At 51.1% G+C, this 26,785-nt stretch overlaps 1 protein-coding gene across 1 annotated transcript in view; it reads left to right on the forward strand.

Annotated features, from left to right (window-relative positions):
• The window catches only part of LOC138291575 (uncharacterized), a 649,831-nt gene that overhangs the window by 320,475 nt on the left and 302,571 nt on the right, over positions 1-26,785 (forward strand). Inside the window, exon 13 of the mRNA XM_069230320.1 lies at positions 21,998-23,307. Coding sequence (XP_069086421.1) covers positions 21,998-23,307 — 1,310 coding nt within the window. The remainder of the gene's footprint in view (positions 1-21,997; positions 23,308-26,785) is intronic.

A 26,785-nucleotide genomic window follows, 5' to 3' on the forward strand; every position in this document is an offset into this window, starting at 1 on the left:
TTTCACGCATCCTCGTAGTGCCTGTTTCTGGCACTTCTCCGGGTGCTACCTGCTGCTAAGAGGGCTCCTTGTCTTGCTCGACGTCCCCTCTACCTCCTGGTCCAATTTGCGACCTCCTGGTCCCTCCTGGGCCACAGCAGCATCCAAAAACGCTAACCGCACGATTTGCAGCTAGCAAGGTTTGTTGGCGTTCTTTCGGCGGGAAAACACTTCTGCACGGCTCTGCAAGGCGAGGGGGATTCGTCCTCCAAAGGGGAAGTCTCTAGCCCTTTGCGTTCCTGCAGAAACCGCAGCTTCTTCTGTCCAGTAGAAGCTTCTTTGCACCCGCAGCTGGCATTTCCTGGGCATCTGCCCATCTCCGACTTGCTCACTGGGGTGGAGGGTTGGACCCTGAAGGAGTCCTGCAGTAGTCAGATCAGCACATGGCACAGTCACTCACTGGGGTGGAGGGTTGGACCCTGCAGCAGTCAGTATATGACAGAGTCACTCACTGGGGTGGAGGGTTGGACCTGCAGCAGTCAGCTCAGCACATGACACAGTCACTCACTGTGGTGGAGGGGAGTCCTGCAGCAGTCAGGTCAGTACATTGCACAGTCACTCACTGTGGTGGAGGGGAGTCCTGCAGCAGTCAGGTCAGTACATGGCACGGTCACTCACTGTGCTGGAGGAGAGTCCTGCAGCACTCAGGTCAGTACATGGCACAGCCACTCACTGGGGTGGAGGGTTGGACCTGCAGCAGTCAGGTCAGTACATGACACAGTTACTCACTGGGATGGAAGGGTGGGCCCTGACGGAGTCCTGCAACAGTCAGGTCAGTACATGACACAGTCACTCACTAGGATGGAAGGGTGGCCCCTGAAGGAGTCGGTACATGGCACAGTCACTCACTGGGTTGGAGGGGTGTCCTGCAGCAGTCAGATCAGTACATAGCACAGTCACTCACTGGGATGGAGGGTCAGACTCTGAAGGAGTTAGTACATGACACAGTCACTCACTGGGTTGGAGGGTTGGACCCTGAAGGAGTCCTGCAGTCGTCAAGTCAGCACATGGCACAGTCACTCACTGGGGTGGAGGGTTGGACCCTGCAGCAGTCAGTACATGACAGAGTCACTCACTGGGGTGGAGGGTTGGACCCTGCAGCAGTCAGCTCAGTACATGGCACAGTCACTCACTGGGGTGGAAGGGTGGGCCTTGAAGAAGTCAGTAGATGGCACAGTCACTCAGTGGGGTGATAGGGTGGGCCCTGAAGGAGTCAGTACATGGCACAGTCAATCACTGGGATGGAGGGTCGGACCTTGCAGCTGTCACATCAGTACATGGCACAGTCACTCAATGGGGTGGAGGGTCGGACCTTGCATAAGTCAGGTCAGTACATTGCACAGTCACTCATTGGGGTGGAGGGGTCGGACCCTGAAGGAGTCTTGCAGCAGTCAGATCAGTACATGGCACAGTCACTCAATGTGGTGGAGGGGAGTCCTGCAGCAGTCAGGTCAGTACATGGCACGGTCACTCACTGGGATGGAGGGTCGGACTCTGAAGGAGTTAGTACATGGCACAATCACTCACTGGGGTGGAGGGTTGGACCCTGAAGGAGTCCTGCAGTATTTAGGTCAGCAAATGGCACAGTCACTCACTGGGGTGGAAGGTTGGACCCTGCAGCAGTCAGTACATGACACAGTCACTCACTGGGGTGGTGGGTTGGACCCTGCAGCAGTCAGGTCAGTACATCGCACAGTCACTCACTGGGGTGGAAGGGTGGGCCCTGAAGCAGTCAGTACGTGGCACAGTCACTCAGTGGGGTGAAAGGGTGGGCCCTGAAGGAGTCAGTACATGGCACAGTCAATCACTGGGATGGAGGGTCGGACCTTGCAGCAGTCACATCAGTACATGGCATAGTCACTCATTGGGGTGCAGGGTCGGACCTTGCAGCAGTCAGGTCAGGACATTGCACAGTCACTCACTGGGATGAAGGGGTCGGACACTGAAGGAGTCTTGCAGCAGTCAGATCAGTACATGGCACAGTCACTCAATTCAATGTGGTGGAGGGGAGTCCTGCAGCAGTCAGGTCACTACATGACACAGTCACTCACTGGGGTGGAGGGTCGGACCCTGAAGGAGTCCTGCAGCAGTCAGGTCAGTATATGGCACAGTCACTCACTGGGATGGAGGGTCGGACTCTGAAGGAGTTAGTACATGACACAGTCACTCACTGGGGTGGAGGGTTGGACCCTGAAGGAGTCCTGCAGTCGTCAGGTCAGCACATGGCACAGTCACTCACTGGGGTGGAGGATTGGACCCTGCAGCAGTCAGTACATGACTTAGGCCCTCATTCTGACCCTGGCGGTCTTTGACCGCCAGGGCGGAGGACCGCGGGAGCACCGCCGACAGGCCGGCGGTGCTCCAATGGGGATTCCGACCGCGGCGGTAAAGCCGCGGTCGGACCGGCACCACTGGCGGGGTCCCGCCAGTGTACCGCGGCCCCATTGAATCCTCCGCGGCGGCGCAGCTTGCTGCACCGCCGCGGGGATTCCGACCCCCCCTACCGCCATCCAGATCCCGGCGGTCGGACCGCCGAGATCCGGATGGCGGTAGGGGGGGTCGCGGGGCCCCTCGGGGCCCCTGCAGTGCCCATGCCGCTGGCATGGGCACTGCAGGGGCCCCCGTAAGAGGGCCCCTAAATGTATTTCACTGTCTGCTGCGCAGACAGTGAAATACGCGACGGGTGCAACTGCACCCGTCGCACAGCTTCCACTCCGCCGGCTCGATTCCGAGCCGGCTTCATCGTGGAAGCCTCTTTCCCGCTGGGCTGGCTGGCGGTCTGAAGGCGACCGCCCGCCAGCCCAGCGGGAAAGTCAGAATTACTGCCGCGGTCTTTCGACCGCGGAACGGTAACCTGACGGCGGGACTTTGGCGGTCGGCCTCCGCCGCCCGCCAAGGTCAGAATGAGGGCCTTAGTCACTCATTGGGGTGGAGGGTTGGACCCTGCAGCAGTCAGGTCAGTACATGGCACAGTCACTCACTGGGGTGGAAGGGTGGGCCCTGAAGGAGTCAGTACATGGCACAGTGAATCACTGGGATGGAGGGTCGGACCTTGCAGCAGTCACATCAGTACATGTCACAGTCACTCCCTAGGGTGGAGACCGGACCTTGCAGCAGTCAGGTCAGTACATTGCACAGTCGCTCACTGGGGTGGAGGGGTCGGACCCTGAAGGAGTCCTGCAGCAGTCAGATCAATACATGGCACAGTCACTCGATGTGGTGGAGGGGAGTCCTGCAGCAGTCAGGTCAGTACATGGCACAGTCACTCACTGGGATGGAGGGTCAGACTCTGAAGGAGTTAGTACATGACACAGTCACTCACTGGGGTGGAGGGGAGTCCTGCACCAGTCAGGTCACTACATAAAACAGTCACTCACTGGAGTGGAGGGTTGGACCCTGCAGCAGTCAGGTCAGTACACAGTACAGTCACTCACTGGGGTGAAAGGGTGTGCCCTGAAAGATTCCTGCAACAGTCAGATCAGTACATGACACAGTCACTCACTGGGATTGAAGGGTGGGCCCTGAAGGGTTCAGTACACGACACAGTCACTCACTTGTGTTGAAGGGTGGGCCCTGAAGAAGTCCTGCAACAGTCAGGTCAGTACATGGCACAGTCACTCACTGGGATGGAGGGTTGGACCCTGCACAAGTCAGTACATGGCACAGTCACTCACTGGGGTGGAGGGTTGGACCCTGCAGCAGTCAGGTCAGTACATGACACAGTCACTCACTGGGGTGGAAGGGTGACCCCTGAAGGGTTCAGTACATGGCACAGTCCCTCAATGTGGTGGAGGGGAGTCCTGCAGCAATCAGGTCACTACATGACACAGCCACTCACTGGGGTGGAGGGTCGGACCCTGAAGGAGTCCTGCAGCAGTCAGGTCAGTACATGGCACAGTCACTCACTGGGATGGAGGGTCGGACTCTGAAGGAGTTAGTACATGACACAGTCACTCACTGGGGTGGAGGGTTGGACCCTGAAGGAGTCCTGCAGTCGTCAATTCAGCACATGACACAGTCACTCACTGGGGTGGACGGTTGGACCCTGCAGAAGTCAGTACATGGCACAGTCACTCACTGGGGTGGAGGGTTGGACCCTGCAGCAGTCAGGTCAGTACACAGTACAGTCACTCACTGGGGTGAAAGGGTGGGCCCTGAAAGAGTCCTGCAACAGTCAGATCAGTACATGACACAGCCACTCACTGGGATGGAAGGGTGGGCCCTAAAGAAGTCCTGCAGCAATCAGGTCAGTACATGGCAGTGTCACTCACTGGGGTGGAGGGTTGGACCCTGCACAAGTCAGTACATGACACAGTTACTCACTGGGGTGGAGGGTTGGACCCTGCACACGTCAGTGCATGACACAGTCACTCACTGGGATGGAGGGTTGGACCCAGCAGCAGTCAGGTCAGTACATGGCACAGTCACTCACTGGGGTGGAGGGATGGACCCTGCACAAGTCAGTACATGACACAGTCACTCACTGGGGTGGAGGGTTGGACCCTACAGCAGTCAGATAAGTACATGGCACAGTCACTCACTGGGGTGGAGGGTTGGACCCTGCACACGTCAGTACATGACACAGTCACTCACCGGGGTGGAGGGTTGGACCCTGCAGCAGTCAGGTCAGTCCATGGCACAGTCACTCACTGGGGTGGAGGGTTGGATCCTGCAGCAGTCAGGTCAGTACACGGTACAGTCACTCACTGGGGTGAAAGGGTGGGCCCTGAAGGAGTCAGTACATGACACAGTCACTCACTGGGATGGAAGGGTGACCCCTTGAAGGGTTTAGTACATGACATAGTCACTCACTGGGGTGGAGTGGAGTCCTGCAGCAGGCAGGTCAGTACACGGATGATTGTGTATTTACTGCAGCAGTCAGGTCAGTACATTCATGTCTGTATGTTTCCTGAAGCAGTCAGGTCAGTACATGGATGTTTGTGTGTTTACTGCAGCAGTCAGGTCAGTACATGCATGTTTGTGTGTTCACTGCAGCAGTCAGGTCAGTACATGCATGTTTGTGTTTGCTGCAGCAGTCAAGTCAATACATGCATGTTTTTGTTTTTACTGCAGCAGTCAGGTCAGTACATGCATGTTTCTGTGTTCACTGCAGCACGCACTGCCCCCTCCATGTACCGCAGCTCATGCAGTTTGGACTTGGCTGGTGACAGGCTGTAAGGACTGTAAGTGCTCCCTGCTGCTGGTACCTAGGCCTGCACCAAACTGTGGATAGTTTCACCCCTCAGGAACGTGCACAACCTTTCTTGACTCAATTTGTGGATGTCTCATGAACATTGAACTTGAGGGCAGGTGTTGCATCCAGACATCTTCAGCAGGACTAGGCACTGGATGCTTGGAGGAGACAAGGTCTCACTTGGGACTTTTTCTGCCTCAGCCAGACTCTTGTGGGACTCAAAGGTTTGAATACTCAGAAGGATAACACCTTGTATCTGTAGGAGGCTGGCCTGGCTTACAGTGGGTACCTTGGGGTACTTACACCTTGTGCCAGGTCCAGTTATCCCTTATTAGCAGCTTAGACTGATAGAAGGTAGCTATAGCAGAGCAGCTTAGGCTGAACTAGGAGACATGCAAAGCTCCTACTATACCACTGGTGTCATATAGCACAATACCATAAGAAAACACAATACTCAGAGTTATTAAAAATAAAGGTACGTTATTTTAGTGACAATGTGCCAAAAATATCTCAGGGGATATACTCCCTTAGGAGGTAAGTAAAATACACAAAATATACACACAAACCAAAATCAGGTAAGTAAACAGTTAGAAAAGTAGTGCAAACACTGTGTAATACAGTCGGATACAATAGGCCTAGGGGCAACACAAACCATACTAAGAAAGTGGATTGTGAACCACCTAGGGACCCCAGACTCGTGTAGTGTGTAGAGGGTCGCTGGGAGTGCAAGAAAACACTAAGGGCGTCCAAGATACCCCACCCCAAGCCCCTGACAAGTAGGAGTAAAGTTACCCTACTACCCCAGAAAGACAGTAAAGTCGAGATAGGGGATTCTGCAAAGGCAACAACTGACTGCAAAACACTGAAGACGGATCCCTGGACCTGAGGACCTGTAACAGAAGGGGAACAAGTCCAAGAGTCACGCAAGTGTCCAGGGGGGGCAGGAGCCCCCTAAACCCCGGATGAAGATGCAAAATGGCTGCCTCCGGATGGAAGAAGCCAAAGATTCTGCAACAACAGAAGACGCCAGGAACTTCTCCTTTGCACAGAAGATGTCCCTCGGCGTGCTGGAGTACGCAGAGTTGTTTCCAAGCAGAAAGACCGCAAACAAGCCTTGCTAGCTGCAAAGGTTGGGATTGAAGAAAAAGGGTCCTGCTCGGGCCCAGGAAGGACCGGGAGGTCGCCACTTGGACGAGGAGACAGAGGGGACGCTCAGCAACACAGAAAGCCCATGCAGAAGCAGGCAGCATCCGCAGAAGTACTTGAACATGGGTTCAAGAAAACTGAGCACGGAGGTCGTCTCAACACTACAAAGGAGGGTCCGACGAAGCCGGAGATCAACTCAGCGAGCTTAGCAATGCAGGACGGAGTGCTGGGGATCTGGGGTGTGCTGTGCACGAAGGAATCCTTGCAAGAGTGCACGGAAGCCCTAGCAGCTGAAGTTCACAGGATTAATGTCTGGCGTGGGGAGGCAAGGACTTACCTCCACCAAATTTGGACAGAAGGACCTCTGGACTGTCGGGGTCACTTGGATCCAGCTAAGGTGTTCCAGGGACCACGCTCCTCACGATGAGAGGGGACCCAGAGGACCAGTGACACTGAAGTTTGGTGCCTGTGTTGGCAGGGGGAAGACTCCGTCAACCCACAGGAGATTTCTTCTTGGCTTCCAGTGCGGGGTGAAGGCAGAAAGCCCTCAGAGCATGCACCACCAGGAAACAGTTGAGAAAGCCGCCAGGATGAGGCGCTACAATGTCACTGATAGTCTTCTTGCTACTTTGTTGCAGTTTTGCAGGCGTCCTGGAGCAGTCAGCTGTCGATCCTTGGCAGAAGTCGAAGAGGGAGATGCAGAGGAACTCTGGTGAGCTCTTGCATTCGTTCTCTGAAGAGAAGCCCACAGTAGAGACCCTAAATAGCCCTCAGAGGAGGATTGGCCACCTAGAGAGGTAAGCACCTATCAGGAGGGGTCTCTGACGTTACCTGCTGGTACTGGCCACTCAGAGGCCTCCATTGTGCCCTCACACCCCTGCATTCAAGATGGCAGAGGTCGGGGACACACTGGAGGAGGTGATGGACAGGGGAGTGGTCACTCCCCTTTCCTTTGTCCAGTTTCACGCCAGAGCAGGGCTGGGGGATTCCTGAACCGGTGTAGACTGGCTTATGCAGAGATGGGCACCATCTGTGCCCTTCAAAACATTTCCAGAGGCCAGGAGAGGCTACTCCTCTCAGGCCCTTAACACCTATTTCCAAAGGGAGAGGGTGAAACACCCTCTCTCAGAGGAAATTCTTTGTCTGCCTTCCTGGGACTGGGCTGCCCAGACCCCAGGAGGGCAGAACCCTGTCTGTGGGGTGGAAGCAGCGGTAGCTGCAGAGAAAACCCCAGAGAGCTGGTTGGCAGTTCCCGGGGTCCATAGTGGAGCCCCGGGGATGCATGGGATTGGCACCCCAATACCAGATTTGGCATGGGGGGGACAATTCCATGATCCTAGACATGTTACATGGCCATATTCGGTGTTACCATTGTGAAGCTACATATAGGTAGTGACCTATATGTTGTGCACGCGTGTAATGGTGTCCCTGCATTCACAAAGTCCGGGGAAATTGCCCTGAACTATGTGGGGGCACCTTGGCTAGTGCCAGGGTGCCCTCACACTTAGTAACTTTGCACCTAACCTTCACCAAGTGAAGGTTAGACATATAGGTGACTTATAAGTTACTTATGTGCAGTGTAAAATGGCTGTGAAATAACGTGGATGTTATTTCACTCAGGCTGCAGTGGCAGGCCTGTGTAAGAATTGTCAGAGCTCCCTATGGGTGGCAAAAGAAATGCTGCAGCCCATAGGGATCTCCTGCAACCCCAATACCCTGGGTACCTCAGTACCATATACTAGGGAATTAGAAGGGTGTTCCAATATGCCAAATAGAGTTGGTAAAATTAGTCACTAGCCTGCAGTGACAATTTTAAGAGCAGAGAGAGCATAAACACTGAGGTTCTGATTAGCAGAGCCTCAGTGAGACAGTTAGGCACCACAAAGGGGACACACATTCAGGCCACAACTATGAGCACTGGGGTCCTGGCTAGCAGGATCACAGTGCACAGGCAAAAACAAACTGCCACACAAGTAAAAATGGGGGTAACATGCCAGGTAAGATGGTGCGTTCCTACAGTATCAGTCCCAGCGCCCCTTCGTGGGTCTTGGGGGGCAGGGGGTACCCAGGAGCAGAGCTGACTCTCCTGGAGCCGTGGACAATAAAGCGCACCACAGTTGCAATGTATCTGGGGAGGTAGGAACTGGTTTCGGGGAGCAGCAGCACAAGCAGGGGTTCCTGGCTCCAGGTGGGACCCCATGCAGACTTTACCTTGGTCCCACCTTCCTGTCCGACGACCACTGAGCCCCCAGAGTGAGTGACTGCTGCGTTTGTAGAGCGCAGGAATTGGCCAAGAGTTGTTTAGTTTGGTTTTAGTTTTGTAAAAGAAGAACCTTTAATGCACCCAACACCCGTGTAAGAGAAGAGATGTGGGGGCTGAGACTCACACCCCACAACCCCTCCGGACCCACAGACCTGTGTAGGATGTAACATTCTTTTCTGCTGCATTTGTCAGGGGGTTTGGAATGTAATTTGTCAGAGATGTAACATGTAAAGGTCCCCCCTAGTGTATTACACAACTCACTCTCCTCCATGGTGTTTAACAAAGGGCCTGTGTTCTCAATGTCTGTCAGTCATGATCAGTGGGTGTATGTCTCAGGCAGGGTCACAGATTGCCCATAAAGACAACGATGAGGAAACAGATGGCGACCAGATCACGGGGTCACCTTACCGGGTGACCCCAACTGAGCACCACATGCAGCCCTGGACCCCTGGGCTCTCAGGGTTGTGTTGTAAGTCCAAGGAGTGCTCTGGTTGGAGATGCAAACTCTGCAAAGCACAAGAATTACACTCAGTAACTCACTGTCCAGCCAGTGCTCCCTCCACACTCAGCTAAAGAGTAACACAACATTTCAAATGGATGCAATGAAAATCAGACTTCTGTAGCCCCCCAAACCCCAGATCTGTGCAGGAGATCTCTGTGCTGGACAGTCTGAAGCCTTATTCTGTGGTGGCTGTAATGGTGTAAAACCCCTTCCTGTTTTTGTTGTAATAGGTTATGTCATGCAGAGTCCCTCCCTAATGTATCTGGTATGGGATCTATTGGTTACCAGCAATCGAACTACTTTACAGGTGGACTCACACCACTGCTAGCCAATCAGATGCCTGTAAAACCCCACTACTCAGTCAGATGCCTGTAAAACACCACCGCTACCCAATCACATTCCTGTAAATCACCACTACCCAATCACATGCATGTAAAACACCACTACTCAATCAGATGCCTGTAAAACACCACAGCTACCCAATCAGATGAAGGTAAAACACCACTACCCAATCAGATGCCTGTAAAACACAACTGCTACCCAATCAGATGAAGGTAAAACACCTCCACCCAATCAGATGCATGTAAAACACCACTACCCAGTCAGATGCCTGTGAAACACCACTGCTACCCAGTCAAATGCTTGTAAAACACCACTGCTACCCAGTCAGATGCCTGTAAAACACAACTGCTACCCAATCAGATGAAGGTAAAACACCACTACCCAATCAGATGCCTGTAAAACACAACTGCTACCCAATCAGATGAAGGTAAAACACCTCCACCCAATCAGATGCATGTAAAACACCACTACCCAGTCAGATGCCTGTGAAACACCACTGCTACCCAGTCAAATGCTTGTAAAACACCACTGCTACCCAGTCAGATGCCTGTAAAACACCACTGCTACCCAATCAGATGCCTGTAAAACACAACTGCTACCCAATCAGATGCATGTAAAACACCACTACCCAGTCAGATACCTGTAAAACACCACTGCTACCCAATCAGATGAAGGTAAAACACCACTACCCAATCAGATGTCTGTAAAACACAACTGCTACCCAATCAGATGAAGGTAAAACACCACTACCCAATCAGATGCATGTAAAACACCACTACCCAGTCAGATGCCTGTAAAACACCACCGCTACCCAATCAGATGAAGGTAAAACACCACTACCCAATCAGATGCCTGTAAAACACAACTGCTACCCAATCAGATGAAGGTAAAACACCACTACCCAATCAGATGCATGTAAAACACCACTACCCAGTCAGATGCCTGTAAAACACCACCGCTACCCAATCAGATGAAGGTAAAACACCACTACCCAATCAGATGCCTGTAAAACACAACTGCTACCCAATTAGATGAAGGTAAAACACCACTACCCAATCAGATGCATGTAAAACACCACTACCCAGTTAGATACCTGTAAAACACCACTGCTACCCAATCAGATGCCTGTAAGACATAACTGCTACCCAATCAGATGCCTGTAAAAAAACACCCCTAACCAATCCGAGGCCTGTAAAACACCACTGCTACCCAGTCAGGTGTCTGTCAGACACCACTGCTACCCAATCAGATGCCTGTAAAACACCAGTGCTACCAATCAGATACCTGTAAAAAACCACCACTACCTACTCAGATGCCTGTAAAACACCATTACCCAATCAGATGCTTTAAAACACCACTGCTACCAATCTGATGCCTGAAAAACACCACTGATACCCAATCTGATGCCTGTAAAACACCACCCCTACCCAATCAGAGGCCTGTAAAACACCCCTACCCAATCAGAGGCCTGTAAAACACCACTGCTACCCAGTCAGATATCTGTAAAGAAAATCAACAAATGGCTGGCGAGAAAGTTCCCTCCTTCCCTGTACTGGTTTAATAATACTTGTATGTGATTTTATGAGCACAGGCAGGCAGCCCTGCATGGCATACAGGCATCTACTCCTGCCCTGAGTAGTTTTTGTTTGGTCGTGCTAGCCTAGTGCGTGTGCAGAAACCTAGAGCTGTCCAAGTTAACCTGAAATTCAGAACCTGTTCTGTCTCCCGGAAGGCGCTCTAAGGGGCATATTTATCAAAGAGTTGCGTCGCTCTTGCGTGACGCAAAGTGGTGCAAGAGCGATGTCATTCCACGCAAGGCCACCTTGCGTGGCCTCACCGTGCTTGATAAATCTAGGGTAACGCAACAGAGCACAACTCACCGTGCTGCATTACTCTGCCCGGGGAAGGCGTCCCACGCGCGGAGTGAGTGTTCCCAAGCATCCACCCATGGATTTTGGTGCATTTCCAGATTTACTGGTAAACCTGGGAATGTGTCAAAATACTACGGCCCATATTTATACTTTTTGACGCTAAACTGCGCTAACGCAGTTTAGCGTCAAAAAATTTAGCGCCGTCTAACGCCATTCTGAAGCGCCATGCGGGCGCCGTATTTATGGAATGGCGTTAGCCGGCGCAAGCAGACCGGCGCTGCCTGGTTTGCGTGGAAAAAAACCACGTACACCAGACAGCGCCGGCGTAGGGGGAAAATGGCGTATGGGCGTCTTAAAATGGGGCAAGTCAGGTTACGTCGAAAAAATCGTCGTAACCCGACTTGCGCCATTTTTTTTCGACGCCCATCCCCCATCAACATGACTCCTATCATTGTAAAGATAGGAGTCATGCCCCCTTGCCCAATGGCCATGCCCAGGGGACTTCTGTCCCCTGGGCATGGTCATTGGGCATAGTGGCATGTAGGGGGGCACAAATCAGGCCCCCCTATGCCACAAAAAAAAAAAAAAAAAATACTTACCTGAACTTACCTTAATGTCCATGGGATGGGTCCCTCCGTCCTTGGGTGTCCTCCTGGGGTGGGCAAGGGTGGCAGGGGGGGTCCCTGGGGGCAGGGGAGGGCACTCTGGGCTCATTTTGAGCCCACTTGTCCCTTAACGCCATGCCTGACCCAGGCGTTAAAAAGCGGCGCAAATGCGCCGTTTTTGGCCACGCCCACTCCCGGGCGTCATTTTTGCCCAGGAGTATAAATACCACGTAAAGGCCTGGGAGTCATTTTTTAAGACGGGAACGCCTCCCTTGCATATCATTAACGCAAGGAAGGGGTTCACGCTAAAAAATGACGCAAACTCCGGGCACTTTGGCGCCCGAAGCGTCTAACGCCATAGTATAAATATGGCGTTAGTTGGCGTTAGTTTAGCGTCGAATTTGCGTCGAAAAAAACGACGCAAATTCGGCGCAACCAGAGTATAAATACGGCCCTACGTCCCCCCAGGTGAGGCGTCATATGGAGAAATATGGATATTTCTTCTCATTATGTGTGCTGCGTTCTGCCGCACTCATGCAAAGAGGATTACACCTCGAAGGATAGTTTTCATGCTGGAAGGAGTTCTTTCCTGTATAAAACAATCCTGTCTGCAACGCAGGTACCCTTGCGCCATGGTGCAAAGCTGGGAGCATTAGTGCGAGGCAGCCGATTGTGCATCAGCCCAGAGGAAATGCAGAAATGCGTCATATTGCAACAAATACGGCGCATTCCTGCCCTTTGGCTGTAACGCAGGTGCACGGTTACTTGAGAAGTATGCCCTGAGTGCGCCCTCCTAGCTGACACAGCTCTGTTCTCCATGTTATTCACACAAACTGTGGTGGAAGGATACTGCATGAGGCGTGACCAGACCTTTTCTGTGTGCGCAAGGAGGATGCGAGCCCCAGACCCTTGCGCTGACACGCTACATGGATGTCAGTTGTGTGTTCAGCACATGTGTGGTAGCACGACTCCACGTCTGAGTCCTGGGACGAGTGGGATCCATTTGTGGCATGAGATGGATCTTGGATGCAGCTCTCCAGACAGTGGAAGTGTATTGTCTGGTTCCTGTGGCTGGAGGGGGCTCTCAGGCAGTGGAGCGAGCTAGGATGCAGTCAGTGCTCCCCTTAGACAGTCTGCGAGGTCCTTGTTAGCAAGGTGCAGCTGATGAGCTCTTCTTCAGCTCTAACATGGGGTGCAGTCAGTGCTCCCCTTAGTCTGCGAGGTCCTTGTTAGCAAGGTGCAGGTGATGAGCTCTTCTTCAGCTCTGACATGGGATGCAGTCAGTGCTCCCCTTAGACAGTCTACGAGGTCCTTGTTAGCAAGGTGCAGGTGATGAGCTCTTCTTCAGCTCTGACATAGGGTGCAGTCAGTGCTCCCCTTAAACAGTCTGCGAGGTCCTTGTTAGCAAGGTGCAGGTGATGAGCTCTTCTTCAGCTCTGACATGGGGTGCAGTCAGTGCTCCCCTTAGACAGTCTGCGAGGTCCTTGTTAGCAAAGTGCAGGTGATGAGCTCTTCTTCAGCTCTGACACGGGATGCAGTCAGTGCTCCCCTTAGACAGTCTACGAGGTCCTTGTTAGCAAAGTGCAGGTGATGAGCTCTTCTTCAGCTCTGACATGGGGTGCAGTCAGTGCTCCCCTTAGACAGTCTACGAGGTCCTTGTTAGCAAGGTGCAGCTGATGAGCTCTTCTTCAGCTCTGACATGGGGTGCAGTCAGTGCTCCCCTTAGACAGTCTACGAGGTCCTTGTTAGCAAGGTGCAGCTGATGAGCTCTTCTTCAGCTCTGACATGGGGTGCAGTCAGTGCTCCCCTTAGTCTGCGAGGTCCTTGTTAGCAAGGTGCAGGTGATGAGCTCTTCTTCAGCTCTGACACGGGATGCAGTCAGTGCTCCCCTTAGACAGTCTGCGAGGTCCTTGTTAGCAAGGTGCAGCTGATGAGCTCTTCTTCAGCTCTGACATGGGGTGCAGTCAGTGCTCCCCTTAGTCTGCGAGGTCCTTGTTAGCAAAGTGCAGGTGATGAGCTCTTCTTCAGCTCTGACACGGGATGCAGTCAGTGCTCCCCTTAGACAGTCTACGAGGTCCTTGTTAGCAAGGTGCGGGTGATCAGTTCTTCTTCAGCTCTGACATGGGGTGCAGTCGGTGCTCCCCTTAGACAGTCTACGAGGTCCTTGTTAGCAAGGTGCGGGTGATTGGCTCTTCTTCAGCTCTGACATGGGGTGCAGTCAGTGCTCCCCTTAGTCTGCGAGGTCCTTGTTAGCAAGGTGCAGGTGATGAGCTCTTCTTCAGCTCTGACATGGGGTGCAGTCAGTGCTCCCCTTAGTCTGCGAGGTCCTTGTTAGCAAAGTGCAGGTGATGAGCTCTTCTTCAGCTCTGACATGGGGTGCAGTCAGTGCTCCCCTTAGACAGTCTGCGAGGTCCTTGTTAGCAAGGTGCAGCTGATGAGCTCTTCTTCAGCTCTGACATGGGGTGCAGGGCTGGGTGAGCGGGGGGCAGCAGTTACTGTCCCCAAAGGTAAGAAGCTCCCCGCCAGGGTCCGCTCTTTCGTCTGTCCCTAGTTATTGCTCCAGGAAGGCGCTGACAGCCGGGGGCACAGGTCTCTCACTTCTTTCTGCCCATGTTCTGGACACTCCTCCTGCTTGGAGTCAGAGAAACAAAACAGCCAGAAAATGACACTGGACAGGGGCCACCTCGAACTGTCCCAAAGCCTCGGACAGTGGATGCAGCGCCCTGTGTGTATGTGAACGGTATTTCTATAGCGCAAACTAACCGAAGGGCATCGGAGCGCTGCACATGGTCAAGGAGGGGCATAAAACAGCGATTAGAAGCGACTGAAGCTGGTCCTGGATGGGTAACGAGCTGCGCTGTGGCGTCCTCTAAGGAGGGGAGTCTGGAACTCTTTCCTGAATTGGAGACGCGCAGGATGGACATTGGGGTGCTGTTTCAGATCCTGGGTGCCCTGGCCCCTGTCTGGAAAAGTAGTTTAAACTGGAACCCAAACCTCCCGCTTTGTTCCTGTTACAAGATTTTCTTGACCAAGAAAGGGAGTTCTGGCAGAGTAGGTGAACAGCTGCTGTGTGACCAACGTTGTTGTCTACATGTCAGTCTCCCAGAGGTGAGGGAGCATCACCTGTCTGACAGTCAGTCTCCCAAGTCTCCCAGAGGTGAGGGAGCATCACCTGTCTGACAGTCAGTCTCCCAGAGGTGTGAGTCAGTCTCCCAGAGGTGAGGGAGCGTCACCTGAAGTCTATACTTTCTGCAGGATGAGCTGAGGGTCTGACAGTCAGTCTCTCAGAGGTGAGGGAGCATCACCTGAAGTCTGTACTTTCTACTGGATGAGCTGAGGGTCTGACAGTCAGTCTCCCAGAGGTGAGGGAGCGTCACCTGAAGTCTGTACTTTCTGCAGGAGGAGCTGAGGGTCTGACAGTCAGACTTCCAGAGATGATAGAGCGTCACCTGAAGTCTGCACTTTCTGCAGGAGGAGCTAAGGGTTTGTCAGTCAGTCTTCCATAGGCGAGGAGGCGTCACCTGAAGTCTGCACTTTCGGCAGGAGGACCTAAGGGTCTGACAGTCAATCTCCCGTAGGCGAGGAGCAGGAGCTGAGGGTCTCCCAGAGGTGAGGGAGCATCACTTGAAGTCTGCACTTTCTGCAGGAGGAGCTGAGGGTCTTACAGTCAGTCTCCCAGAGGTGAGGGAGCGTCACCTGAAGTCTATACTTTCTGCAGGATGAGCTGAGGGTCTGACAGTCAGTCTCCCAGAGGTGAGGGAGCGTCACCTGAAGTCTGCACTTTCTGCAGGATGAGCTGAGGGTCTGACAGTCAGTCTCCCAGAGGTGAGGGAGCGTCACCTGAAGTCTATACTTTCTGCAGGATGAGCTGAGGGTCTGACAGTCAGTCTCCCAGAGGTGAGGGAGCGTCACCTGAAGTCTGCACTTTCTGCAGGAGGAGCTGAGGGTTTGACAGTCAGTCTCCCAGAGGTGAGGGAGCATCACTTGAAGTCTGCACTTTCTGCAGGAGGAGCTGAGGGTCTTACAGTCAGTCTCCCAGAGGTGAGGAAGCGTCACCTGAAGTCTATACTTTCTGCAGGATGAGCTGAGGGTCTGACAGTCAGTTTCCCAGAGGTGAGGGTGCGTCACCTGAAGTCTGCACTTTCTGCAGGAGGAGCTGAGGGTTTGACAGTCAGTCTCCCAGAGGTGAGGGAGCATCACCTGAAGTCTGCACTTTCTACAGGATGAGCTGAGGGTCTGACAGTCAGTCTCCCAGAGGCGAGGGAGCATCACCTGAAGTCTGCACTTTCTGCAGGAGCAGCTAAGGGTGTGTCAGTCAGTCTTCCATAGGCGAGGAGGCGTCACCTGAAGTCTGCACTTTTGGCAGGAGGACCTAAGGGTCTGACAGTCAATCTCCCGTAGGCGAGGAGCAGGAGCTGAGGGTCTGACAGTCAGTCTCCCAGAGGTGAGGGAGCATCACTTGAAGTCTGCACTTTTTGCAGGAGGAGCTGAGGGTCTTACAGTCAGTCTCCCAGAGGTGAGGGAGCGTCACCTGAAGTCTATACTTTCTGCAGGATGAGCTGAAGGTCTGACAGTCAGTCTCCCAGAGGTGAGGGAGCGTCACCTGAAGTCTGCACTTTCTGCAGGAGGAGCTGAGGGTTTGACAGTCAGTCTCCCAGAGGTGAGGGAGCGTCACCTGAAGTCTGCACTTTCTGCAGGATGAGCTGAGGGTCTGACAGTCAGTCTCCCAGAGGTGAGGGAGCGTCACCTGAAGTCTATACTTTCTGCAGGAGGAGCTGAGGGTCTGACAGTCAGTCTCCCAGAGGTGAGGGAGCGTCACCTGAAGTCTGCACTTTCTGCAGGAGGAGCTGAGGGTTTGACAGTCAGTCTCCCAGAGGTGAGGGAGCATCACTTGAAGTCTGCACTTTCTGCAGGAGGAGCTGAGGGTCTTACAGTCAGTCTCCCAGAGGTGAGGGAGCGTCACCTGAAGTCTATACTTTCTGCAGGATGAGCTGAGGGTCTGACAGTCAGTCTCCCAGAGGTGAGGGTGCGTCACCTGAAGTCTGCACTTTCTGCAGGAGGAGCTGAGGGTTTGACAGTCAGTCTCCCAGAGGTGAGGGAGCATCACCTGAAGTCTGCACTTTCTACAGGATGAGCTGAGGGTCTGACAGTCAGTCTCCCAGAGGCGAGGGAGCATCACCTGAAGTCTGCACTTTCTGCTGGAGGACCTAAGGATCTGACAGTCAGTCTCCCATAGGCGAGGAGCAGGAGCTGAAGGTCTGACAGTCAGTCTCCTGGAGGTGAGGGAGCATCACCTGAAGTCTACACTTTCTGCAGCAGGAGCTGAGGGTCTGACAGTCAGTCTCCCAGAGGTGAGGGAGCATCACCTGTCTGACAGTCAGTCTCCCAGAGGTGAGGGACCATCACCTGAAGTCTGCACTTTTTGCAGGAGGAGCTGAGGGTCTGACAGTCAGTCTACCAGAGGTGGGGGAGCATCACCTAAAGTCTGCACTTTCTGCTGGAGGAGCTGAGGGTCTGAGAGTCAGTCTCCCAGAGGTGAGGGAGCATCACTTGTCTGACAGTCAGTCTCCCAGAGGTGAGGGAGCATCACCTGAAGTCTGCACTTTCTGCAGGAGGAGCTAAGGTTTTGTCAGTCAGTCTTCAGTATTCGAGGAGGCATCACCTGAAGTCTGCACTTTCTGCAGGAGAACCTAAGGGTCTGACAGTCAATCTCCTGTAGGCGAGGAGCAGGAGCTGAGGGTCTGACAGTCAGTCTCCTAGAGGTGAGGGAGCATCACCTGAAGTCTGCACTTTCTGCAGGAGGAGCTGAGGGTCTGAGAGTCAATCTCCCAGAAGGGAGGGGGCGTCACCTGAAGTCTGCACAGTGCACCTTGAACGTTGGTTTTTGGTTGTGTGGGGGCATCTGGTACTCTGTGTATCTTTCACTAACTGCCCTGTGAGTACTTCTCTTTAGACACTGTCTACGTCACAAAAGTGCTCCATGGCAAAGAAAAGTTGGAACAAATCCTCCGCAGGGCACAACATACTCAGTCCATAGGGGGAGGTGGGCGTCCTCCCATCCATGCTGCTGAGGGTCTGGCTGCAGCGCCACTGAGTTGTGTAATAGTTATACCAGCTACTTTCAGCTTTAGAGGAGGGACAAGAAGCGCTATATTAGTAGAAGCATGTCTTGCAAGAGACACACGGAAGTGATCCCCGTGCTCCAGGAAATGGGGTAAGACCAGTTGGAAGGAAGAGCCAGTCCACAGGGGCCACGACCTTGGCTGTGCTGGAGCCAAGGTGGCTTCCTGTCCACAGTAAGTGCATCCTTAGTGACTGAACTGTGGTTAGAGAGGGAACCTCCAAGTAATCCTTAGGAATCCTTGCAGGGGCCAGGAGGGGGCATTACCAGCTGCGGAAATGCTGGGCCTGGTTTTACCAAAGGCAGAAAGGCTCAAACCTTAGCTTTCCGCTGCAGTTTCCAAAGAACAAGGAATGAGAAATGCATGGGGATGAGGACTCGGTGTCGAAGACTCTGGAACCGGCTGGCCGTGGTCCCCTGTCCGGTTGTCATTATCTGGCCGCCTTGTTTCTGTAAGGTTAGGATTTTCATAGCAGGTAATGCTGATCCCATGCAGGAGTATCAAAACCTGGGTGCAAAGGAGGTACTGATCCCTTCAAAGGTACTGATCCCCCGAAGGGATTGATCTCAGACACGGGACAGGGGAAAATCAAACCCACGCTGCAAATAACCTGCCAAACCTACCCACTTCGAATGAACACTAAGGGGCAGATTTAGGGGCATATTTATACTCTGTTTGCACAGAATTAGTGTCATTTGTTTTACTCTAATTCGGTGCAAAACTAACTCCATATTTATACTTTGGTGCTAGACCCCTCTAGCACCAAATGTATGGAGTTAAAGTCATTTTTTGAAAGTGGAGAACTACTTTGCCTTAATGAGATGCAAGGTAGGCGTTCCCGTGCAAAAAATGACTCTATGGCCTTAACGCCATATTTAGGGGCATATTTATACTCTGCAGCATATTTATACTCTGTTTGCACCAAATTAGTGTCATTTTTTTTTTACTCTAATTCGGTGCAAATCTAACTCCATATTTATACTTTGGTGCTAGACCCATCTAGCACCAAGGCCCTGATTGAAACTTTTTTTGCACCGCATTAACGTCATTTTATGAAGCAAAAGTGGCGCGAACTTACAAAATATTGGCCCTTATTTATACTTTTTGCTGCAAAACTGCACTAACTCAGTTTTGCACCAAAAAGTTTAGCACCGGCTTGCACCATTTCTGTGCACCAGCCGGGCACCATATTTAAGGAATGGTGCAAGCTGGTGCAAAGGGTAGGCTAGAGTTTAAAAAAATGACTTTAGTCGGGTGGGGCTGGCAGTATAGAAGAAGAGGGTTTAGCACCAAAAAATGGCTTTAGGCAGGTTAGAGTAAAAAAAAATGACTCTAACCAGATTAGCGTCATTTCACGGTGCTAAACCTACCATGCCACATGACTCCTGCCTTAGAAAAGGCAGGAGTCATGCCCACCACCCCAATGGCCAGCACAGAGGACGGGGTCCCCTGGGCATGGCCATTGCACCCTGTGCCATGTATGGGGGCCCATTTCAGGGCCCCCTATGGCACTTTAAAAAATAAAATGCACTTACCTGTACTTACCTGGGATGGGGTCCCCCATCCTCGCAGTCCCTCTAGTGTGGTTGGGGGTGCCCCTAGGGCCTAGGGAGGGCACCTCTGGGCTTATTCCATGGTGTTCCACCATGGAAATAGGGCCACAGGTTCCCTAAGACCTGCCCTGACCCAGGTCTTAAAAAATGGGGCAAAGCACGCTTTGCCCCATTTTTTGACCCCTCCTCCCTCCCTTGCACCATTTTTACATGGGAGTATAAATATGGTGTTAAGGCCATAGAGTCATTTTTTGCACAGGAACGCCTACCTTGCATCTCATTGAGGTAAGGTAGGTTTGCACTTCCAAACAATGACTTTAACTCCATAAATTTGGCGCTAGACGGGTCTAGCACCAAAGTATAAATATGGAGTTAGTTTTGCACTGAATTAGAGTAAAAAATAAGGGGCATATTTATACTCCGTTTGCGCCGAATTTGCGTCGTTTTTTTCGACGCAAATTCGACGCAAAACTAACTCCATATTTATACTTTGGCGTTAGACGCGTCTAGCGCCAAAGTTCATGGAGTTAGCGTCATTTTTTTGCGTGAACACCTTCCTTGCGTTAATGATATGCAAGGTAGGCGTTCCCGTCTTAAAAAATGACTCCGATGCATATGCGTGGGATTTATACTCCCGGGCAAAAATCACGCCCGGGAGTGGGCGGGTCTAAAAAACCCGCATTAGCGCCGGATTTTAACGCCTGGGTCAGGGCAGGCGTTAAGGGACCTGTGGGCTCAGAATTAGCCCAGAGGTGCCCCCCCATGCCCCCAGGGACACCCCCTGTCACCCATGCCCACCCCAGGAGGACACCCAAGGCAGGAGGGACCCATCCCAGGGACATTAAGGTAAGTTCAGGTAAGTATTTTTGTTTAATTTTTTTGTGGCATAGGGGGGCCTGATTTGTGCCCCCCTACATGCCACTATGCCCAATGAACATGCCCAGGGGACAGAAGTCCCCTGGACATGGCCATTGGGCAAGGGGGCATGACTCCTGTCTTTGCTAAGACAGGAGTCATTTCAATGGGGGTTGGGAGTGAAAAAAAATGGCGCAAATCGGGTTGAGGCGATTTTTTTGCCTCAGCCTGACTTGCACCATGTGTGGACGCCCATACGCCATTTTCCCCCTACGCCGGCGCTGCCTGGTGTACGTGTTTTTTTTTAACGCACACCAGACAGCGCCGGCGGCTAACGCCGGCTAACGTCATTCAATAAATACGGCGCCCGCATGGCGCTTCAGAATGGCGTTAGCCGGCGCTAATTTTTTTGACGCAAAACTGCGTTGGCGCAGTTTTGCGTCAAAAAGTATAAATATGGGCCTAATTACGCTAAATCAGTGCAAACAGAGTATAAATATGCCCCTTAGTGTAAAAAAAGTATGCTAATCTGGTCAGAATCATTTATTTTGACTCAAAACTGCCTAAGGTAATTTTTTTTAAGCTAGCCTACCCTTTGCACCGGCTTGCACCATTCCATAAATATGGTGCCCATCTGGTGCTAAAAAATGGTGCAAGCCGGTGCAAAACTTTTTGGGGCAAAACTGCCTTAGTGCAGTTTTGCACCAAAAAGTATAAATAAGGCCCTTATTCTTTTACATGGAACACAGGGCAGCGAGCAAAATCTGGTGCGCTGCGTTGCGTGAAAGGAAGACACTAGAAATGCGACAAATCTACTAAGATATGCTGCATGTCTGCTGTCTCTCCCTGTGCTGGTGCACCAACGCAAGCCCCCTAGCCTCATGGTGCAAGGGGGTCCACGTTACAGACAGGGACACCTTCCTGCACAGAAACAATCCTGAAAGGCTTTTTCCTTTTCTGTGTGTGCTGCAGAATGCAGTATGTTGTTATGTCGTTTCCCCATGATGATCTACATGCACTGTATCCTTTTAGTGATTTTCATTTGTTTGTTCATCCAGCAGAGTGGATCCATGAATAAATAATATGAAGATGAACAGAGGAGGAAACACTGGACTATGGCAATGACTCCAGAGATAAAGACCTCGGAATCCAGGTTATGAACGGATATCTAACCATAAACATTTGTCACAATGTTGGATCACGGGCGATTAACAAACCTGTGTTAAACTTTCTAGAGAATTAGAAATCAGGCTCTGGTGTTAGTCCATTGTTATATTATTTTTGACCACATCATATCCATGAGAGTGGAAAGGAGCTAAACTACTTGATTTCCAACCATCCCAATAAACTTTTAAAAAACTGGGATTCCGTTAAGTACTGACACTGTTTCCGATGCTCCAACTTGGCTCTGTAACTCATTCCTTACTCCTTGAACATAAATGTGACACACCTTGGAGACACAAAACCTCACAAAGAAACCATTCCCTTGTCATAAGTGAGGTAAGATTGAATCACTATTTAGTCTTACTGTCGCTTTGTCAGGCACAGATCTGAAACAACACAAAGTCAGTCACTGCAACAGTATTTTTGCTATTTCACTAACAATGATGGTTGATCTGCAAACACAGCCATTGGATGCACTGGAAAGCCGAACCCAACCAGAGACATTAGTAATAAGGGAGCAATCCTACAAATGCAGCGATTGTGGAAAAGGTTTTAAGAAAGCTTCATCCCTTCAGACCCATGAGCAAACCCACACGGGAAAAAAACCATACACATGCAGCGAATGTGACAAGAGCTTCAGCTTATCATCACAAGTAAAGAGACATCAACTCATGCACGCAGAAAAATCTTTCACGTGCACTCAATGTGGAGCAAGTTTTAGGGGGTCTACAGAGCAGAGGCGTCATCAGCGAATACACACAGGAGAAAAACCATACAGTTGCAGTGACTGTGGGAAGAGTTTCAGTCAATCAGCTAACCTAAAGACCCACCGTCGAATACATGCAGGAGAAAAACCATATTCATGCCGTGAATGTGGGAAAAGCTTCAACCAGTCACAACTAAAGAGACATTCCTTATTACACACAGGAGAAAAACCATACACTTGCGCTGAATGTGGAATGAACTTTATTCAATCATCAGACCTAAGTCGCCATCAGCGAACTCATACAGGAGAAAAACCATACAAGTGCATTGAATGTGGCATGTGTTTCACTCAGTCACCAGCCCTAATCCGCCATCAGCGAACGCACACTGGAGAAAAACCTTACAGCTGCATTGAATGTGGGAAGAGCTTCAGTCAGTCATCCATCTTAAAGGCTCATCAAGGAACACACACAGGAGAAAAACCACACATGTGCAGTGAATGTGGGAAGAGCTATAAGAGACTGTCGTTCCTTCGGATCCATCAACAAACACATACGGGAGAGAAACCTTTCAGTTGCAGTGAATGTGGGAAAAGTTTTATGAGATCCTCAGGTCTTTTGATCCATCAACAAACACATACAGGAGAAAAACCATACACATGCAGTGATTGTGGGAAAAGTTTCAACCAGTCATCATACCTAAGGGCCCACCAACGAATACACACAGGAGAAAAACCATACGAGTGTAGAGAATGTGGGCTTCGTTTTCCTCAAACGTCCCACCTTCGGTCCCATCAGCTAACATATTCATGTGATGAATGTGGGGTGAGCTTCTGTAGCCCATCGGCCGAGAAGTGCTGCCATCAAAAGTACACAAGAGAAAAGGCATTCCGGTGCAATGAGTGTGGGGATAGCTTTTATTGGGTTGCAGATTTAAGGGCCCATCAGCAAATACACTGAGGAAACCTTCACACACCTGGTTTCTTGACGTCTAATGCTTACAACAGAAGATTGGAAACACAAGAATGTAGCTCTTCACATGTCTTGTAAATTGTGTAAAATGTACACATTATAGTACCACACAGACAGTGGGACGGCGATTGATCATGAATTATAGAAAACAAACCTTCACTCTAACAAGATCTCTCCCTACTCAGTTTTTGATAAAGGATCCTTGCCAGAAAGCAGGAAGTAATAGAGCATCTTCCAGGTATGTCAGTGATGGAAGAGAGTTCAGGGCCCACGTAAGTCTCTGTTCTTTGCACAGAAAGGCATTGTGTGGTAAAATGGAGATACAATCTGACGTGGATCAAATGAACAAATGGAAAGAACGAATCCCAGTTATCACTTATGAAGGACAGGAAGCAGACTGTGGCATTTGGAGAATTCAACTCTAAGGTCCATATTTATACTTTTTTAGCGTAGCATTTGCATAATGTTTTGACGCAAAAGCAGCACAAACTTACAAAATACAATTGTATTTTGTAAATTTGTGCCACTTTTGCATCAAAAAGCAGCGCAAATGCGGCTCTAAAAAAGTATAAATATGGGCCTAAATCCTTCTCCCTACTCTGTGGTGTCCCTCAGGGATCATCCCTTAGCCCTACACCTTTTATTATATGTGGCCCCTTTGGCTAAGCTGATCTACTCCTGTGGGTTCGCCACAGGAGTGTACGCAGACGACACCCAGATTATAGTTTCAGTCTCCAGCAACATGGAGGGGGTCGCCGACAGATTTAATAAGTGCATGAGCGCTATTGTCAGCTGGATGACGGCTAATTGCCTGAAGATAAACTCAGACAAAACAGAGGTCCTCACTCTTCGGAAGGAGAGCAGTTCTTGGAACAACTCTTGGTGGCCGAAGACCTTGGTTCTCTTCCCGAGCCAGTCTCCGGGGTGCGAAACCTTGGAGTAATTTTTGATGCTGATTTGTCTTTCAGGGAACAGATTAAGAAATTTACATCCTTTTGCTTTTTGATGCTGGATCCCTGAGGAAGGTGAGGCCTTTTGTTCCTTTCCAGCTCCAAAAGACGGTGGTCACTGCCCTGGTCCTATCCAGGATTGAATATTGTAATGCCCTTTCCTTGGGCATTGAACAGGTGGCGCTCAAGAAGCTCCAGATGCTGCAGGATCAGCTGCCCGCCTCCTTGTAAAAACTCCTAAAGCACATATTAGTGTCTAACATCCTGGTGGACCTTCACTGGCTCTCAGTGATAAAGAGGATTTCTTCAAGGCACTCTGCCTGGCACAAAAACCCTTGAACGGCATGGGACCTGCCAACCTCACAAGGAAATGCAGTTGGTATCAACCAGGCAGAAGTCTTAGATCTGCCTCCTCATAGCTAGTCTCCGTTCCCAGGATGCAGAAAGTGTCCTGGGGCGGCCGCAGGCTTGTGACTCCACCTGCCAGCTATGGAACCATTGCCATTATACATTAAACGTCAGCCGAATCTGCTTAGCTTTCGCAAACACAATCCTGGCTGCTTTCTCTCCCATCATAATTCCATTGCCGTGGTCAGTTTGTTGTAGGTCCCTCTAGCGCCAAGACGCCTTTGGGTATTCGTACACTCAAGAAATCTCAACTCAAGATGAATCAGTCGAGGTTAAGAGCAAAACTTCCATGATCAACATATGAACTCCAGGAAGACAATGCCTGTGGCACAATATTTGAATTACGACGGTCACGTGCAGCAAAGTTAAGAGATAATTCTGAGCAATATTCGAGTAAGCTGTTGCTTTGGAATGATCCTAATTGTTTGTATTCCCTGTAAGTGAAACAAACCCTCAGTTGACACCGTCCCCTTGTGGCCAGCCGTACTGGGCAGTGAATGTGAGAAGAGCTTTAAGAAGTCGTCCCAGCAAAGGATCCATCAGTAAATCCACACCACAGAGTAGATGCAACTAAAGTTTAATGATGGAAGTCCAGGGTGGTGACTTGTGGACTTCATGCATAGAAAGGACTGGGCAATGCCACGCTGGCTGGTCAGCATCCATTAAAAATATTTTGGAGTTTCAATAGTTTTAATTTTGAGTTGTTACTGAGAGAGATTTTCTTAAACTATATCCTGATATCTAGACGTGAAGTGTTTGCGGCTGCTGTGTAGACACCACAAAGGAGCCCGCCTCAGCCACGGTGAACATTGCATCTGGTGTAGAACTTGTACCAGAGCAATGCTGGGAATCATCACCTAACCAGAGCTACAGGACTCAAAGCTGTAGAAGTCATCTGGTTGTTTCAATCCTGACTTTAAAAATCCTGCCTGAATCCCAGATGTAGCAGTAAGACAGTAAGAGAGAAATTTGCAGGCGGAGTTACCTTTGTAAAGTTGTTAGTCCACAGCAACTATTCTATTGTGAACAGAAAAAGACATAAGGGGATGACATTAAAAAATGCAACCTAAGATCAATAGACTGATAAAAACAAACTAAAAGGTACAACAGAAGTAATGACCTGGTTCTTCCCCTCACCCGACCATGGCTTGGCCGATACAGCTCCTGCGTCAGCGCCGGGATCCCCTCCCAGGTGAGTTGAGCCCTACACAAATAAACACAACATAACACGGTTCACTGGTCAGATGAGGTGGGACGATATTTCTTCCAGTCCCAGAATGTGCTTTTCATGATGTTTCTTTCACCCACACCGCACCTCTCCTTCCTTTTTCTCTTTTACTACCCGTGATCTACCCCAGTGCCTTGTTACTGCCCCGTTCCATCAGTCCTACAGTAGCCCTACTTATCTCTTGCTTTCTTTCCATCACCGGCCTGCTGTGCCGTCATTGCCCCCATCCCGTCACCTTACAGTGTCGTAGGACTCCCGTCATGGGGGCGAGACTGCTGGGTTCGGGCGGCAGCACCTCCGCGCGTGGGGGACTGAGACTCTCCCACACCGTGTGGGGGACTGAGTCTCCCCCACACCGTTTGGGGGACTGAGTCTCCCCCACACCGTGTGGCAGCTGGAAGCCCAACCCTTTCGGCTAGTTAGCAGCACCTCATCTAAACGCAAAAGTGAAGGTGATTTATGGCAGCCTGACGCATGACACTCAATGACTCCTCAGGGAAGTCGTGGCGGAACAGATCCTACCCCTTTCTCTCAGTTTTACACGTCTCATACATGCACAAAACAGAGGCAGGATTGGGTTTAATGCATTTACTGAAGCAACTGCTTTCTACATAAAGAGGCATGAACTGCGATTATTAGGACAGTGAAACACAACACTATGATCATTGTGACCAAAAATGAGAAACAGATGCTTACCCTGGCTCTCCTCCACCTGTCCTGACAAGCCCTTCACCCCCAGTGTCTACCCTGGCTCTCAACAGCCCCATCCCCGGTCCTGACAAGCCCTTCACCCTCAGTGTTTACCCTGGCTCTCCTCAGCCCCATGACATGTTCTGACAAGGCCCTCACCCCCAGTGTTTACCCTGG

Source organism: Pleurodeles waltl, chromosome 1_1 (genome assembly GCF_031143425.1).
Source record: "Pleurodeles waltl isolate 20211129_DDA chromosome 1_1, aPleWal1.hap1.20221129, whole genome shotgun sequence".
NCBI lineage: Eukaryota > Metazoa > Chordata > Amphibia > Caudata > Salamandridae > Pleurodeles > Pleurodeles waltl.